This window comes from Zea mays, chromosome 9 (assembly GCF_902167145.1).
Source record: "Zea mays cultivar B73 chromosome 9, Zm-B73-REFERENCE-NAM-5.0, whole genome shotgun sequence".
Taxonomy (NCBI): domain Eukaryota; kingdom Viridiplantae; phylum Streptophyta; class Magnoliopsida; order Poales; family Poaceae; genus Zea; species Zea mays.
Window position 1 is genome coordinate 84,909,735 of NC_050104.1, and position 18,112 is coordinate 84,927,846.

The window sequence follows — 18,112 nt, forward strand, 5'->3', positions numbered from 1 at the left end:
AGCCCGAGGCACCCTCGGCCCCCGAGGGTGAGGCACTACGCGTCGAGGAAGAGCAGAATGGGGTCACGCCTAATCGAAACTGGCAGACCCCGTACCTGCAATATCTCCACCGAGGAGAGCTACCCCTCGACAGAGCCAAAGCTCGGCGACTGGCGCGGCATGCCAAGTCGTTCGTCTTGCTGGGTGACAGGAAGGAGCTCTACCACCGCAGCCCCTCAGGCATCCTCCAGCGATGCATATCCATCGCCGAAGGTCAGGAGTTATTACAAGAAATACACTCGGGGGCTTGCGGTCACCACGCAGCACCTCGGGCCCTCGTTGGAAACGCATTCCGGCAGGGTTTCTACTGGCCAACCGCGGTGGCCGACGCCACTAGGATTGTACGCACCTGCCAAGGGTGTCAATTCTACGCAAAGCAGACCCACCTGCCCGCTCAGGCTCTACAGACGATACCGATCACCTGGACGTTCGCTGTGTGGGGTCTGGACCTCGTCGGTCCCTTACAGAAGGCACCCGGGGGCTACACGCACCTGCTGGTGGCTATCGACAAATTCTCCAAGTGGATCAAGGTCCGACCCCTAAACAGCATCAGGTCCGAACAGGCGGTGGCGTTCTTCACCAACATCATCCATCGCTTTGGGGTCCCAAACTCCATCATCACCGACAACGGCACCCAGTTCACTGGCAGAAAGTTCCTGGACTTCTGCAAGGATCACCACATCCGGGTGGACTGGGCCGCCGTAGCTCACCCCATGACGAATGGGCAAGTAGAGCGTGCCAACGGCATGATTCTGCAAGGACTCAAGCCACGGATCTACAACGACCTCAACAAGTTCGGCAGGCAATGGATGAAGGAACTCCCCTCAGTGGTCTGGAGTCTGAGGACAACGCCGAGCCGAGCCACGGGCTTCACGCCGTTTTTTCTAGTCTATGGGGCTGAGGCTGTCTTGCCCACGGACTTGGAATACGGATCCCCGAGGACGAGGGCGTACGACGACCGAAGCAATCGAACCAACCGAGAAGACTCACTGGACCAACTGGAAGAGGCTCGGGACATGGCCTTACTACACTCGGCGCGGTATCAGCAGTCCCTGCGATGCTACCACGCCCGAGGGGTTCGGTCTCGAGACCTCCAGGTGGGAGACTTGGTGCTTCGGCTATGACAAGACGCCCGAGGGCGTCACAAGCTCACGCCTCCCTGGGAAGGGCCATTCATCATCGCCAAGATTTTGAAGCCCGGAACATACAAGCTGGCCAACAGTCAAGGCAAGGTCTACAGCAACGCTTGGAACATCTGACAGCTACATCGCTTCTACCCTTAAGATGTTTTCAAGTCGTTCATACACCTCGTTTACATACGCCAACAAAGTCTAACCATCAAGGAAGGGTCAGCCTTGCCTCGGCAAAGCCTGACCCTCCCTCGGGGGCTAGAAGGGGGGCACCTCCTCTGCGTCAAAATTTTCCTCGGAAAAAATCTTTCTGCCAGAACATCTTTCGTGCTTTTCGACTACTTCGAAAGTGGGATCCTGAAAACGACGGAGTACACTTAAGCAGGCAAGGCCGACCGAGCATACCTCACTCATCACCTTCTGCTATAAGTAACTCACGCTCGGATAAGCGATTCCACTGACCGAACAAGTCTTAATGCTCGAAAACTTTTCTGCCGAAATGATTTTTCGTGCCTTCTCGACTATATCAATAACAGAATCCTACGGACGAGCAAGAGTACACGTAAGCAGCAAGGCTAACCGAGCCGAGGGACTCCTACGCCTCCGGGATACGGATACCTCACTCATCACCTTCCGTGAAAAGTAACTCTCGCTCGAACAAACAATTCTGTTACCGACAAACAAGTCCTGATACTCGAAACAAGGGGAAAAGAAACGCAGCTTTACAACACGACGACGATATGTTTGGGCCTCGGCGGCCGCAAAAAACATACGCACACTACAGATAAATTGTTCCTGCAGGATCAGACATCAGTGGGGGAGCAGCAGCACTCTCGGCATCGACTCCACCTTCGGCGGAATCCGACCCGGCCTCGGACGGCAACACGGTCGGAGGATCTCCACCTTGAAGGAACCTGTCGGCACCACGCCTGGGCCATCGCCACTAGGGTCTCCTCCGGGAACCCGGCCCAAGCAGACGGCTCGACCGGCTGCTCCGTAGCCTCAGCCAGCTGTCCCCCGAGGACGTCAGCCCGGCTCATGGCCTCGGCAACCCGACTCCGGCGTCGGTCCCACTAGTGGACGGCCCGGCCAGACTCCGGTCGACGAAGCTTCTTTTCAAGCCAACTCTGCCTCTGTCCGTGCTGGCGTCGCTGCCTCCGGCTCCGGCTCATCGCAGAGCGGCCGAGGGTTTCTTTAACTAAGCAAGAGAAGCCTCGGGCGGTAAGGCCGACCGAGCCGAGGGACTCCTACGCCTCCAGGATACGGATACCTCACTCGTCACCTTCGCACGAGGCAACTCACACTTGGTTAAGCGGTTCAGTTAGCCGACAGGCGGGTCCTAGTGCTCGAAATGAGGAAGAAACATGGTTTCACGCCAAAATACATACATGTTCAGGCCCCGACAGCCACAATGAACAGACACCGGCACTCAAGGTGCCATTACAAATGGAACTCCGGTTCCGCCCCCGCAGGTATGAACAACCCCCCACATTGGAGGGCCTGCGGGGCGACAAAACCCCAGGTGGCTTGTCGCCGCCCGCTCCGGCAGCAGCGACAACGACCTCCGCTCCGGGCGGCCAAACAGCAGCAGCGATGACCTCAGGGCAAACGCTGTTGTGACAAGGCCCTCGCCCACGACCCCACTCGAGGGGCGAGGACAAGCTACCAAGGCCGTGGAGCCGGAGGTCAGTCCGCGGGAGGCACCGACTATCTCGTCGACGGAGAAACCCCTTCTGGCTGCCTCGGTGGGAGGTGGCACCGGAAGCAGCGCCGGAGCCGCTCAGGCCGGAGAGCCAGACACGCGGCAGCTGCCAGCGCCACGAACGGCGAACGCCCTTCCCCCCGATCACTGAGGGAAGGAGCAGGCCGCTGCCCGCGCGGAGACAGGCCCCAACTCGGCGCACTCCCCTCCCCAGCACTGATGATGAACATCCTTGAAACTGAGGGAGGGGCAGAGGTCGCAGCCCGGCTCGCTTCTCCCCACCATCAAACTGGTGGTCACCGTCTTGGGTGACCACCGGCGAGGGGATGCAGCCGGGCTGCCCGATGAAAATCCTTGAAGCCGAGCGATGGCTGAAAGGTACCAACTTCCGCGAAGTTGTGTTCCTCCAACGACGACAAGACGAAAGCGACACGAGCGCTCCCCATTCGGGGGCTCGGAAGGTGGAAGGACGCGATGCATGAGGAAAGTGCGAGGACATGGTTGCCATCCAAGGGGGTCGCCCTCCTTTTAAAGGCGACTCTCCCCACTTGCGTCCTCAGCCGTCGCGGACAGAGTCTTCACCAACACGCTCCAAGGTCTTCCCCCTACGACACGGGGGTTGGGTCCCACGCGTCATGCAAGCTGGCCCAGGACAGAAGAGGCCAAACCGCCACGCGCGGTGCGCGTAACTGCCCAGCGGTTACAAGCGCTCCTCCATTTCGCCCAAACCAACGGGTGAAAGGGCGGACCGCCACGCAGGCGGCATGCAACCGCACCAAGGGGGCGCACCCTTTCGACTTCGACGTGTCCAGCATGGAGGCCCAGGCCCACACGTCATGTAACCGGCGCGCCGGTTACTACGTGCGAGAAACTGCACCGCCACTTGCGCCAGTACCGCGCCTTCTCGACTGCGGAACCAGTGCCGCGACTCGAGGCAACCCTGCGCATGGCCCAACAATGTCGACCGAGCACATCGGTCACGGGTCAGCCAGCCGCGGGAGAAGGCGCGACGTTCGATACGGCCAGAAATGGGTCGGCAGTAATGGCGGCGGCAGGCGGGCGGAAGCAGCGGTCAAGTCATCTGCAGGCTCACGTCCCCTCCTAGGACAGCGAGAGAGCCCTCTCCCACGGTGAAAAGACGACGCGCCCATGTTCCGTTCCTCGAACGGCTCGCGCACGCACAACGGCTGCCCCGCGAACCACTCGTCCCGTCGCATTAACTCTGCGGCAGGACAGGCGGCACCTTTGGCAGGCGAAGCAGGCGACGCTTCACCTCCGCCATGATGACCGCGTCAAAAAGGTACGCCACATCGTTCAAATTCATATCCCTTTTTCTCTTCCCCTTTCTCTCTCTTGCTACAGGGACCGGGAAAGGGGATAATCCAAAAGGGATCCTTCTCCGCGAAGGAAGCGGGCCCCGAGCCCCCCTACTGATCAGAGGTTCGAAGGCTGGCCCCTCGGAAGGGTTCGACAGCCGCCTCAGAGCACTCGGGCTCCGAGCCCTCCTACAGATCAGAGGTTCGAAGGCTGGCCCCTCGGAAGGGTTCGACAGCCGCCTCAGAGCACTCAGGCTCCGCACCCCCCCCACTGGCCAGAGGTTCGAAGGCTGGCCCCTCGGATGGGTTCGACAGCCGCCTCAAGCCACTCGGGCTCCGTGCCCACTACTGATCAGGGGTTCGTAGGCTGGCCCTTGAAGGGTTCGACAGCCGCCTCAGAGCACGCAGAGCGAGGGATGACTCTGGGTATGTCTGATACATGGCCGAGGCTCGGGCTACGCTCCTGAGGTACCCTAGGACATTTCCGAGACCAGCAGGAGCGATTCTGTAACAGAATCCCATCAGAGGGAGGCATCGAGCCCTCGGACCCTATCAAACGGTACCGGGTCCGGCAAATCACCTGTAGGTACTTTTGGAGCGCGCCTCTGGGCCACTAGCCGACCCTTATCGAACGGGGCACGGGCGTCCACTCAGATCACCCGTTAGCAACTCACTGGAGACACCATGTTCGGCGCCCTCTGAGGGCAACATGGCACTTCCCCCCTCCTCCTTGCGGAAAGGCGACGCAGGGGCGTATGAAAAAAGCCGAGTTTGTCGTTGACCATCCTCTCGCTCTGTGCGGAGGCTCGGGGGCTGCTCTCGCAAACCCGGCTCTGCCCAAACCGTTGACAGCATCAACATACCAGCCCGAGAACTTGGAACCTGACTATGCACCCGGGCTACGGCCAGTTCGCATGAGGGAACAACCAGACCGGCTGAAGCATCACAAAACGCGCTAAGACCTTGAAGGAGTCAAACCACTCCTCCGAGGCCTCGGGGGCTACACCCGGCAGGTGCGCTCGCGCGCACCCACCGGAACGAAACGCAACCGAGAAAGGCCGGTCCCCTTGCAAAAAAGTGTGACAAAAGCCTCCAAGCGAGTACCAACACTCCCTTCGAGGCTCGGGGGCTACTGTCGGAGACCATAATTAGGGGTACCCACAACACTCTTAATCTCAGCTGGTAACCCCCATCAGCACAAAGCTGCAAAGGCCTGATAGGCGCGATTTAGGTCAAGGCTCAGTCCACTCAAGGGACACGATCTCGCCTCGCCCAAGCCCAGCCTCGGGCAAAGGCAGCCGACCCTGGAGGATTCACGGCTCGCCCGAGGGTCCCCTCAAGCAACGGACGCACCTTCGACTCGCCCGAGGCCCAGCTCGGACAGGCTTCGCGGAGAAGCAACCTTGGTCGGATTGCCTCGCCAACTGACCGTATCGCAGGAGCATTCAATGCAAGGATCGCCTGACACCTTATCCTGACGCGTGCTCCTCAGTCGACAGAGCTGAAGTGACCGCAGTCACTTCGCCGCTCCACTGACCGACCTGACAGGAAAACAGCGCCGCCTGCGCTGCTCCGACTGCTGTGCCACTCGACAGAGTGAGGCTGACAGCAGCTAAGTCCAGCCTCGGGCGCCATAGAAAGCTCCGCCTTGCCCGACCCCAGGGCTCGGACTCTACCTCAACCTCGGACGACGGTCTCCACCTCGCCCGACCCCAGGGCTCGGACTCTACCTCGACCTCGGAAGATGGTCTCCGCCTCGCCCGACCCTAGGGCTCGGACTCTACCTCGACCTCGGACGACGGTCTCCGCCTCGCCCGAACCCAGGGCTCGAGCTCAACCTCGACCTCGGAGGAGTCACCGCCTCGCCCGACCCTGGGCTTGGACCGAACACGTCACAGGGGGGCCATCATTACCCTACCCCTAGCTAGCTCAGGCTACGGGGAACAAGACCGGTGTCCCATCTGGCTCGCCCCGGTAAACAAGTAATGATGGCACCCCGCGTGCTCCATGACGACGACGGCTCTCAGCCCCTTACGGAAGCAAGGAGACGTCAGCAAGGATCCGACAGCCCCGACAGTTGTACTTCCATAGGGCTCAAGCACTCCTCCGACGGCCACGACATCACATGAACAGGGCGCCAAAACCTCTCTGACTGCCACGACGGCATGTACTTAGGGCTCTAGCTCCTCTCTGCTAGACACGTTAGCACACTGCTACACCCCCCATTGTACACCTGGGCCCTCTCCTTACGCCTATAAAAGGAAGGTCCAGGGCTCTCGTACAGGAAGGTTGGCCGCGCGGGAGAACGGGCTGGCGGACAGTCTCTCTCTCACTCTCCCTCGCGGACGCTTGTAACCCCCTACTGCAAGCGCACCCGACCTGGGCGCAGGACAACACGAAGGCCGTAGGTTTCCCCTTTGCTGTTTCTCTCCCCTTTCGTGCTCCGTCTTGTGCCGACCCATCTGGGCTGGGACACGCGGCGACAATTTACTCGTCGGTCCAGGGATCCCCCCGGGGTCGAAACGCCGACAGATCCGTGACAGTATCCCATCGTAGGGCGACATCGAGCCCTCAGACCCCATCAAATGGGTTCAGGACCAGGCGAATCACCCGTAGGTACTTTTTGGGGCGTGTCTTCGGACCACTAGCTGACTCCCATCGAACGGAGCTTGGACCCCCGCTCGGATTACCCGGTAAGAGCTCGATGGAAACGTCATGCTCGTTGCCCACCGAGGGTGGCGTGGCGCGTTCCTCCTCTTCCTCCTCGCAGAGAGGCGACGAAGAGGCGTATAGACCAAAACATCAAGGTACCCCTCGATCATCCTTTCGCCCGTGTGAAGGCTCGAGGACTGCCCTTGCAAACCACGCTATGGAAAATTCGTTGCGGGTTCCAACAGATCGGCCTAAGGTCAAATTGAACCCATCACCCACCAACAACAATAAAGAATCAAGCCCCCGAAGGAGTCAACCACTCCTTCGGGGCCTCAGGGGCTACACCCGACGGGTGCGCTCGCGCGCACCCTTTGGAAACTGAACCTTCCACTCCTCAAAAAATAGCACACCCACACAAAAAGTGCCAAAGCCTCAAGAAAGTGTCAAAGCACTTCCTTGGAAGGCTCGAGGGCTACTGTCGGGTGTGATAAATAGGGGTACCCGGATTATGCCCTTAAAACACGCTCAGGAAGATTCTCTGCCAAGGCATGTCGCTCGAGAGCAAGGAACCAAGTCTCCAACTCGCTCGAGCTCGATCCTAAATTAGTCATAGCATCGGGCATGTCTCCGCCTCGCTCGAGCCTCTCACGACGCAGGTCCCCAATCTCTGCCTCGCCCGAGGCTACCTCGCCCTAGGGCCGCCATATCTGTCTCGCCCGAGCTCGTCTCAGGCGACGAAGACAAGGCGTGACCGAGGGCCAACGGGGGACACCTGCATTCAATGCACATACCTACCCTACATGGCGCTATAGGTGCACAGCAGCAACAAGACCGCTGTCTTGTCCAATGCCAACAGCATGATTACGCATGCGCCACTTTGCACGCACGCGCCTGCCATCCCCTGATAGGACATCTAATACGACAGACCGACCCTTGGGCGCCAACTCCGCCTCGCCTGACACTGAGCTCGACCTTAGACACTGTTTTCGCCTCGCCCTTGGCTACCTGCTCCACTGCGAATCCCGTAGGAGGCAACTCCATCGACTATGGCACACATTAGGAAGGATTCAGCCATCACCTCGGGAAGACTTCTGCCTGGCCCGAGCTCGGCTCCGACCTTGACATCTACAGCAAAGGACATCCCGGCATCATCCAACATAGAAGCGCTGACACATCTCATAAACAGGCTTTTCCCCATATCGAAGCCCTGTTACAACCACTATGGTATGGGATACTCCCCCCCCCCCCGGGGGGGCTCGGACGTGAAGCCGAACCCACAGCCTCAGCCTCGGCTCTCAGCGGGAAACCGGCAAGTTCAAGTCAACAACAAAGTACAAGGCCATGTTGTCCATAGGACACAGGGGCACCTCCCTCGGTAGCAGGGTAGTCCTCGGTAACAATATTATGTATCCTCTAGGTGTATAAATAGGGCAGTCTATGACCCTTCGAGGGGGCAGGCGAACACTTGGTAGTTTTCTCCTGTTATTCGGTATTGGCACTTGCCTCAATCAGTTCCAGGGACTTGGGGTCCTCCCCTCTTCCGCTCAGCCTATAACCCCTATTGCAGGCACCTCGGTGCGAGTAATATAAGTTTCATCCCCCCTCTGCTGGAAGTAGGGCCTTGCATTGCCTGAACTAGGATAAATCGTTTGTGTCAACTCGCATCACCATCTGGATTCGGGGCATGCGACATCATTACACTAGTTGGTTAGGGCCACGAGTCCAAACACCGACAATGCTATAATGATCTCTTTCTGTCGTTCAACTGAGAAATTCGGCATGTTTTTCAATATGTGTCATTTTTTGCTTGAGGACCCTAAATGCTCGCTCAATGACATTGCAGAGAGAGTAGTGCAAGAAGTTGAATGTCTCATCCTTCCCTTGCGGTGGACATCCACGGCGATGGCGAAATTCCGGTATATGGTACGTAGTTCCCTTGAAAGGTGCAAGGTATCCAGTTCGGTTTGGATATCCGGAGTCCACAAGGTAGTACTTATCTGAAAAATGAAATTAAATACCATTATAAAACATAAATAATTAGAGTTCACAAGATAGTACTAATAAAAATTACCTTTAAGAGGGACGGGAAAAGAAGAAAATGTTGCCAATGTATGACTAAGGATCCGTGTGTCATGTGCAGAACCCGTCCATCCAGCAACCACAAACGTAAACCTCATGCCAAAGTCACATATCGCAAGTAAATTCTGCGATGTGTATCCATGGAAACAAGTATAGTTAATCACCTCATCAGCCGGCACAACTACCTTAATATGTGATCCATCTATTACTCCAATAGCACCTTTGAAATAAGGCCAGAAATGATCTTCTTTCAACTTATCATGTTCATAGCTAAATGTTGCATCTCTGGAAAAAATATGCAAGTTAGTGACAAACATTTCGATGGCAACTTGAAATGTATCGAAACCGTCACAACTTGTCTCACCTTAAGATGTTCATCCCACCATGTATTATCGCAATCAACAGTTTGATTTGCTTCATTCCATCTTAATCCAGTGGCAGCATTCTTCAATTCCATGAACTGGGTATAATCTTTTTCCATATTATCTAATTTATTTTTCAATTGTGTCTTCACTAGCTTCATTCCGGACCCTGCAAAAAAACTCCTCTAGATTCTTCCAACCATTTCTAGTGAAACAACCTTGATGTCTATTACCAGCTAAAATCTCCACCTTACAAATGTCAATCAGGTGCTTCAAAGTCGCATTATCCCAAACAACCTTCTCAGCCATACTTTATGTTGGTGCTGGAACAAGTTCAAGGTGAGAACAAGTCTCAACTCATTTTCATTCCTGGCAATTGCTTAGCTCTAGCTTACAGTTCGAGATACTAGAAACTAAAATATTTTTTATTATAGGCCACATTCCATTTTTTGGGTTATAACTGCAATATATGTTTCACATTGCAAATTATCACACGGAATTGTTTTTGACTCATTTGACTATGATGGAATTGTTTCACATACCAGTAGTAGGATCTACATTACGCTAGCTCTTCAACTACTGGACAACGAAGATGAAACTAGAAAACAAAGTGATAGACTACTAGTAATTTATAAAAAGACAGATATCAACAAGTAAACTAGAAGAACAGATGTGACACAAATTCGAGTACGATAGACTACAAAGATATTTTTGACTCGCGGAATTTGAAGCATGTACGCACAAGAATTTGCGTCCAAAAAGAAAATCGAACACACGAACAGACAATCTACGTATTGTTTTCCTTGTAGGTACTGCCCGCGGGTTGGGGAGGGTTGTCGACCAGGAGGATAGCCTCCGTCGTCGGGCGCTACCAGGACCTAGGAAGGGAGCGCTGTTGCGAACAGGGACGCGCTGACACGGGCAGGGAAGAGCAGCGCAACCGCACATAAGGTTGCTGCCACCTGAGTTGCGAGGGCGTCGTCTGGCGCTGAGAGGGCCACCGTCTGGTGCTCGACGGCTGGGATGCGTGATGACGCAAGCAGAGGAAAGCGCCGCCGCTAGCATGGAACAAGGAACCTAGCGCAAGATCTTGCCTGGTCAGGAACTAGGAGGAGAATAGGGAAAAAAGAAAAGAAGCAGTAAGTACATAACCAGGTGGCAGTGGATAATTTTTCAACTTTAGTTTGCCCTCAACGCAGCAAAAGCAGCCACCTACCACTCTACCAGCTATAAGATTTCTATTGTAAAAAACAGGTTACAGTAAAAAAAAAGTTATTATAAATTAGACCTTTTTGTTTAGCTTCTACTCTTTAAAGCAAAAGTTGGCTCTAAAAGCAGAACCAAACGGAGGCTAAGGCTAAGGCTAGCTGCTCCATTCGGATGTGCGCACGAGAGAAGAATGGGAGAGAAAACGGAACGTTGTTGTTGTGTAATCAGTGGTATTGGTGGGTAATTACCACCTAACTTTACGAGTTTATTGGAAAGTTTATTGGAAAACGGTATTTATGAAGCACTTTTTTTTTGCTGCTTCATGTATTTGGTGAAGTTGAGATCAACTTTATCTTTTTTATGAAGCTAAGCTAATGAAGCTATGAGTGTTTGGGTAGAGATTTGTAAAGATAAGTTAGATTTTGTGAAGTTAAGCAATCCTAAACACCCCCGCTAAGTTAGATTTTGTGAAGTAAAGGAGTCCCAAACACCCCGTTAAAGATGGCGCTGTTTCAATGCGTCACCGGCAAAATTTGTGCGGATGTTTCAATGAGTAGAAATTTTCACCTGGGATAAGTCTCAACTTTTCGCAGCGGCTGTTGGCGGTTAAAATACTAGAGAATAATGCCACTTGAATCTACTTAAATCGGATAGTCTGCATAAATAGCCCCAACTACGACGCGAATACAAACAGGCATTCAAAAACATGACCAAAATTGTTACGGCGAAACACTTAAATGATGACAAGGTAAACAAAAATTCTCAAACCAGCACAAACTTTAACCAGTTCATAGCAAGATATACCAGATCAACATAGACATCCAATTAGAGGGCTAAACAGCTCTGGATACAGCACACTCACTTGAAGCATTTCGCGTCAAGCAAGGCCTCGCCCTCGAAGGGTTCCTGGTCCTCGATCATGGCATTGACACGCTCCTTCTGGGCCTCATCAGAGATGTCCACCTTGGTCCACTCGTAGAGCTCCATGTCATAGACCTCATCCATTACAAACTTGGGAACCTCCTGGCCACGGAAGAGCCAAAGGCCCTTCAGCTTGAAGGGTGGCTCAGAACCTACCACGAGCATCTTGCCAAAGGCGTACTTGCGGCACAGGTCCATCCGCTGCAGGAATCCACCAACCTTGTTCAGGGTCACAAAGGAGACGGTGTTCTCGTCATTGTACTTGTAGTCACAGAACCACAGAGAGTAGCCCTCTGGGTCATACATGTCCCAGAAACCTGAAACATAGACGGATTATTGGTCAAGACTCCACAAACATGGAAAAGGAAAGGAAACCCAAGCCATCCAGCTAATTAATTTACAAGCAGTACTCCCTCTGTTTTTTCTTTCCAAGACGTATTTTGTTTTAATAGCACGAGGCTTTGACAGGCAACTACCAGTAATACTTCATTTTTTATATACAAAATTATAGCCATAACTACATTTTTTAATATGAATCTAATTGCATAATTTTGTCACAAACTATGTATTAATAAGTGGTCAAATGCTTAATCTAGCAAAATTAAGGTAGTAGTAAATTGCTGTGGCAAATTGATGAAGTAACTGCTTATTAAAGCATACATAATACAATACTGCTGTTTGCACTTCGTTAGTCAAGGTGACAAAAACTCTTTGCAGCTATGGCCAAAACCAAATTCTAGTCAGAAAGGTGACTCCCAAATTTAGCTTCCTGTAAGATTGATAGATTGTAAAGTACTGCCTTTTAACACCAGCCACTCGCACATAAAAATTGTTAGAAAGAAGCAAACATACCTTTGATGGCAACCTCCCGGAAGTTGGTCTTTGTGTTTGAGTATAGCCTCTTCCAGTCATCAAGGACCATCTTGCTTGGTGGCAGCAAGTCAAGAGGATTCTTTGGCTTTGGCTTTGGTGCTTCCTCTTCTGCTGGTACCTCAACCACCTTTGGCTTGGGGGCCTCCTTTGGAGTTTCTTTCTTCACATCCTTTGCCTTTGACTCCTTAGGAGGAACACCCTTTTTAAGAACAGGAGGTACAGACTCTGCCTGCTTGACCTCACCAATGACCTTCTTGAAATTAGGTTGGTTAACCATGGTCCAGAAATACCTCTCAACATGAGGGAAATCAGAAGTGAAGCTTTTGGTCAAGATCCGTGCAATTCCATGGTAGAGGTTGCATGTCAATACAATGTCAGCTAGAGTAACAGAATGTCCAACAAGGTATGTGTTCAAGGCAAGATGTGTGTTCAGAGCACCAAGGGATCTCTTCAATGAAGCAATAGCTGTTTCCTCAGTCTGCACACACACATAAAACGAGTTAATATATAGCTAGTTATGTTCAATAATACAAAAACCAAGTTTCCCAGCCTACAACTTACCGTGTGAGCATAAGGGATGTACCCAAGCCTTGGATACAAGTACCATCCAACACCAGGATCAACTTCTGTTGCAGCAAAGTCCATCCACTGCTCAACGTGGGCCTGCAAGAACCGTTGGTGAATTCCACAAGCCGTAAAACTCAGTTATTTATGTTAACACTGGGTAAATCACCCACTTGTTCAATACGGGAAGACCCGAAAAGAGGGTTGTCATCCTTCAAGCGAGCAACTGAAAGGAAACCGAGACAGGTCATCAGCAGCGAAAAGTCTAGAATAATTAAACTGGAAAAGTGTGAGTATATATACCATAGCGCGCAATAGCATTACTCTCAAAAACAGGGCCATCAGGAGTCTCCAGAACAGGAACCTGAAGAGTAATTGTTAGATCATGAACCAAAGTATTCAAAGATAATGATTGGTGCATGCTGTACCTTCCCAAGGGGGTTCATCTTTAGAAACTCAGGGGTCTTGTTGGAGACACCCATCTCAAAATCCTTGGTCAACTCAACCTTGACCCCACTGTATTCTGCAGCAATAAGTGCCTTGAAGGCATTTTTGTTTCCAGCCCCAGAATGCAATACCTATGGAATAAAAAAATAGACATATTGTATTACAAACTGAAATACCTCTGTTTGTGCATGGTAATTCAATAGTACGCATGCAAACAGGCAATGACATCTACACCAATACCTAAGTGATAGAACCAGAACATAATCCACAAAACACATGTATTTCACTATTAGAGAAAAAATGCACATGCAAATGCAGCAACATCCCAGAGACTGAGAATTCACAATATGAAGTAGCTGATGACATGTCTGTTTCTCAACAAGGCACAGGAACATTTTCATATAGATTCCAATAAAGATGCTTTAATAAAGAAAACAGTACAACTTGTGCAGTCAAAACATTACAACAACCGAATTGCCTAAATTGATAACTTATAAAAAACAAACCATAACATAGTCATAGTCGACCTCAGAACTTCAATTCCTCATCTTCCTTTCAGACACCAAAAGAGCATTGCTCCATGTACAAACATTTTCAACTTACAACTCAAGTACAACTTAGGATCAGAAGGTTATTAAAAACTTTTAAGCAGTTGAGATGATGGTTAAAATCACTTGAGATGATAGCATCTAATTGAATCTAATGGCTCAAATACACAAGGTATATGATTGCCATTGTCCTTAGAGCAGTTCTCCTGAAAAACTACAATGTTACAAGGGTATTAAAGGTCAAAGGTCGTTTCCAGTGCCATTCTACTAGTAAGCCGGGAACTCTTAAGTGACATCACATGCACTGTGATACAGATTAGTAAATTCAGTCAAACTCAGTATGAATCGACGGGTACTCAGTATGAATCGACGGTTGTGGACAAGGGATAACAACAGGCGATCTATTTCCAAGACAAAAGTTTGGGTCATGTACTCATGTTGAAATTGGAAGGGACCTGCAGTTCAAAGTTACCTTAGATATAGAGCTGCCCAAAGAAAAGCTTAGTATCTAAACTACTACCACGCTCCGAACGCATCTACAGTTCTGACACCTATGACGCTATAACTCAAGAAATCCCCATCCAACAGAAAAACATCACCTCGGCAGCGCGCATCAACAATCAGATCAAGTTAAATTACATGAATCACAAAACCCTATAAACCAAACTGCCGCGCATAACAAAACTTCCTCACAGACAGTCCGATAAGTGATGAGCTACACAGCACTTCTGAAAGAGTGATAAAAAAAAGAGAGAGAGAAAGGCGAAGGAACTCACGAGCGCCATGCCGACGGTTGCCGCTGGTTTCCGGCCGCTCGGAACCTCAAGTCTGCTGGACAGATAGAACGAGCAGGCCGCGGGAAGAAGAGAGAAGGGTTTACGAAGGGATAGAAGCCGAAGTTATGTGATGGCGGGCTGGCGGCGCCGCGGAGGTGACAGAGGAATGCGGAATCTAGGGCTGCGTCGGCGGGGTGTTCGGATGTCAAGAATTGAACGGACTGGATTAAGCGCAAGATGAGCCGGGTGCGTGGCAAGGAGCAGACATGACCGAAAAACAACAAAAATTGTGTCCTTTAAAAATTAACTAATCTTTACCTACGTGGCTAGGTAAGGTCCGGTTTATGTTTAGTTCTAGCTCTAGTACTGTAGTTTTAAATAGTTTAAATTATATTTTTAATCTGAACAATAAATAAAATAACTTATTCAAATGTTCAGAATCGCAACTCTAGCTCTACAATTTTTTGGAGCACCTAATGACCTCCTCCATCAATTTAACGAAATTTTTTTTGGAGCTGGAGCAATCCTAAATAGGGCCATCTCGATAGAAAAACAAGAATAGGGTGAAAAAATGTGAATGGGATCCAAATAGTATAGAAATAAGCTATCATCCAAAATCAACTATTGGAATATTTTCACTATACAAAATTTATAATTACTATAAGAATGTGATCCATATTATCAACATCTAAAAAAGGTCATATATATATATATATATATATATATATATAGGGTAGGTATAACGGGAGCCCTGGGCTTCCAATAGTTAAAGGAAGCCCAGGTCGATCATCCCTGCAACCTGGTTCACCCAGCGCACCGACTGGACCAGGCTGTCGGTTGCACCACCCGCGCCCACGTCTCTGCGCGCAAAAAAGGAATGCATACATGAGTCAAACACATCCTCTTGCATGCGCATAAATTTAGGAAAGATACGTGTGACGATTTCTATTTTTAAATGATTTATTTCCTCCATAAATTTAGGATCTCTGCAACAGCCATGCAACTAGACTCGTAAGGACCATTTTATAATATGTACTGCTACTAAATATGCTATCTTGTGTAGATAATTATGCAATTCAGTATACTACGTAAAAATCTGTTACCAGCTGCATGCACACGAATTTATGATAAAAATAATGTGCAACGAAAGGAAATAAATTGCACGCATAGAAACAAAAAATCGTATTTAATGTTTTATTTCCTTCATAAATATATGATCCCTCCAACAGCCATGTAGATAAACACATTAGATCTAGTTTATGATATATATTGATACAAATTATACTACATGGTGTAGCTATTTATGCAATTCGTTACACTGCGTAAAAAATCTGGCATGTTATTCACTGGTGGACGCATCTCCGGGTTGGAGTGTAATAACCTTAAGTTTTGAGCATAAGATCCTTCAATTATAAGCGTAAGTACCGAGCCAATGTGAGAGGTTGATAGCTCTAGTAGGTTGTTATTACGATCCTATTTTTATGGCAGATCCGAAAAACATGGCAGCCGCATGCATGCGGTTATACAGATCCAAAAATTATGACAAGATGCATGCATGAGTCAAACACGTTCACTTGCATGCGCGTAAATTTAGGAAAGATATGTGTGGCGGTTTCTACTTTAAATGCTTTATTTCCTCCATAAATTTAGGATCGCTCCAACAGCCATGCAGATAGATCGTAATAACCATTTTATGATATATACTCATACTAAATATGCCACACTGTGTAGGTATTTATGCAATTCGTCACACTGCGTAAAAAATCTGGCATGTTGTTCACTGGTGGACGCATCCCCGGATGGAGCGTAAAAACCTTAAGTTTTGAGCATAAAATCACTAAATTATAAGCGTAAATACCGAATCAATGTGCGAGGTTGATAGCTCTAGTAGGTTGTTATTACTATCCTATTTTTATGACAGATCCGAAAATATGGCAGTCGCATGCATGCGGTTTCTATTTTTATACAGATCCAAAAATTATGCCAAAAATCGTGGGAGTTTCCATTGCATGCGCGCAAATTACGAACAGCATAAATCAAGGAACTGCCTTTCCAATGTGCATGCAGTAAACTGATATACGAACTCTGTGTTTAAGCATAAAATCGTACAGTTTTTGGCGTAAATAATACATGTGATAGGCATAAAACACAATAATCGAAAAGAAAACTGCGCCGGATCAGAGGATGTCACGCGCGATCATCGCTGCGCGCATCTCGGGCCTTCCGTGACGCCGCTCGCTCGAAGATCGCGCCTCATGCGTCGCCGTCGCTACTCGCACGTCGACGGGCGTCGCTTGCTCGCCGGCCTTAGAAGTGCCGCCTCCTCGGGACCTCGGGGACGCCGCCGCTTGCCCGCACAAGGGCCCCGCTGTCGCTCGCCCTCTGGATCGAGGAGCCGCCGCCACCGACTTGGGAACTGCCGCCACTACTCCGGATCGAGGAACCTCCGCCACCGTGCGTCGAGGTCATGGAGTTGCGGCCACCGGCTGGGGATCCACCGTCGCGCACGCTCTGGGGCAACCGCCGTCGTCGCACGCGGCGTCGCTAATGAATCGGGGTGGAGCGTAAAAAACTGAACCCTAGCACTCCGGGTCTTGTTTTATAGACGTCTGGATGTGGTCCGACTCGACCGGATTGCACCGTCCGACCTGGGCTTCCTCTAGTTATTGGAAGCCCAGGGCTCCTAATATATAAACTATATATATATATATATATATATATATATATATATATATATATATATATATATATATGTTGCCAAGATGCCTTTAAAGGGTTCTGATAAAAGAGGGCCTAGCCATTGATGGACTCGCGTACTCGAGGCCCAATATCCTAGGAACCTACCTTGGCTCCAGCAAGCACAGGGGACCACCACTACGAGAACTTGATTTCGAGGGATCCTAAAAGGAATAAAGCTATCTCAGGTCAAGTGTTTCGATTGGAGCAACCTAAGGCCTCCGGCACCTCGGGGCATTCTGAGGTTCCATGCACTCTTACATGGGTTCTTTTTGAAATCGTCATTCGCAAGAATGATCTAAGACTTAGGGCTTCGGGGGCCCCAGGCACTGGCACTTCTAGTAGTGCGAACACAAGGTTGATTTGTCTCTTGTAGTTTGGGTTGATGATGAGTGATTGGCAACATGTAGTGTCTTGGTTTAAATCATGTGTACTAACCAGGGCGTGAGTCATGTGTTGTGCAACCATGTCTTTTGGCTTGTGGTATGCAGACGTGGAACACAGGAACGATGGTTAACGACGAAGGTGAAGATCATGTGGGTTCATGTCGATGGACTTGGAGCGGCGAAGGACGAGTGCTTGGACTTGACCGAGGGACCAGAGAAGCCGGGTGACTAGCCGTAGTGGCTGACACCTGGGACAACAAGGACGTGGCAGAGCAGATCGTGTCGTCAGCATGGTCGAGGATTGGCGGGACACGCTTTCAGGACATGGAGGACGCACATGTGGTGCGCTACTCACGGCGGTTTCGATGGTTG

The 18,112-nt window shown here is 50.4% G+C and overlaps 1 protein-coding gene and 1 pseudogene across 2 annotated transcripts; both read right to left on the reverse strand.

Moving 5' to 3' along the window:
* Positions 1 to 8,561: 8,561 nt before the first annotated feature.
* Positions 8,562 to 10,414, reverse strand: LOC100381798 (ALP1 pseudogene; annotated as a pseudogene). The gene is made up of 4 exons (NR_159424.1): positions 9,283 to 10,414; positions 9,139 to 9,203; positions 8,911 to 9,043; positions 8,562 to 8,836 (listed from the first exon to the last, which is right to left on the reverse strand). The product of NR_159424.1 is annotated as an ALP1 pseudogene (transcript).
* A 687-nt stretch (positions 10,415 to 11,101) lies between these two features.
* LOC100282446 (elongation factor 1-gamma 3) lies at positions 11,102 to 14,857 on the reverse strand. Its single transcript, NM_001155357.2, has 7 exons — positions 14,619 to 14,857; positions 13,276 to 13,425; positions 13,151 to 13,211; positions 13,021 to 13,073; positions 12,845 to 12,946; positions 12,263 to 12,761; positions 11,102 to 11,727 (listed from the first exon to the last, which is right to left on the reverse strand). The coding sequence occupies exons 1-7, from the start codon at positions 14,625 to 14,627 to the stop codon at positions 11,348 to 11,350; spliced, it is 1,254 nt and encodes a 417-aa protein (NP_001148829.1). The 5' UTR covers positions 14,628 to 14,857; the 3' UTR covers positions 11,102 to 11,347.
* Between the last annotated feature and the right edge of the window lie 3,255 nt (positions 14,858 to 18,112).

Bases quoted from the DNA above. Each gene is read 5' to 3' on its own strand.
- LOC100282446 (NM_001155357.2), bottom strand. The intron at 13,212-13,275 runs GTACAGCATGCA...ATTACTCTTCAG, and splicing joins AGATGAACCCCCTTGGGAAG to GTTCCTGTTCTGGAGACTCC. The intron at 11,728-12,262 runs GTATGTTTGCTT...TCTATGTTTCAG, and splicing joins CCGGGAGGTTGCCATCAAAG to GTTTCTGGGACATGTATGAC.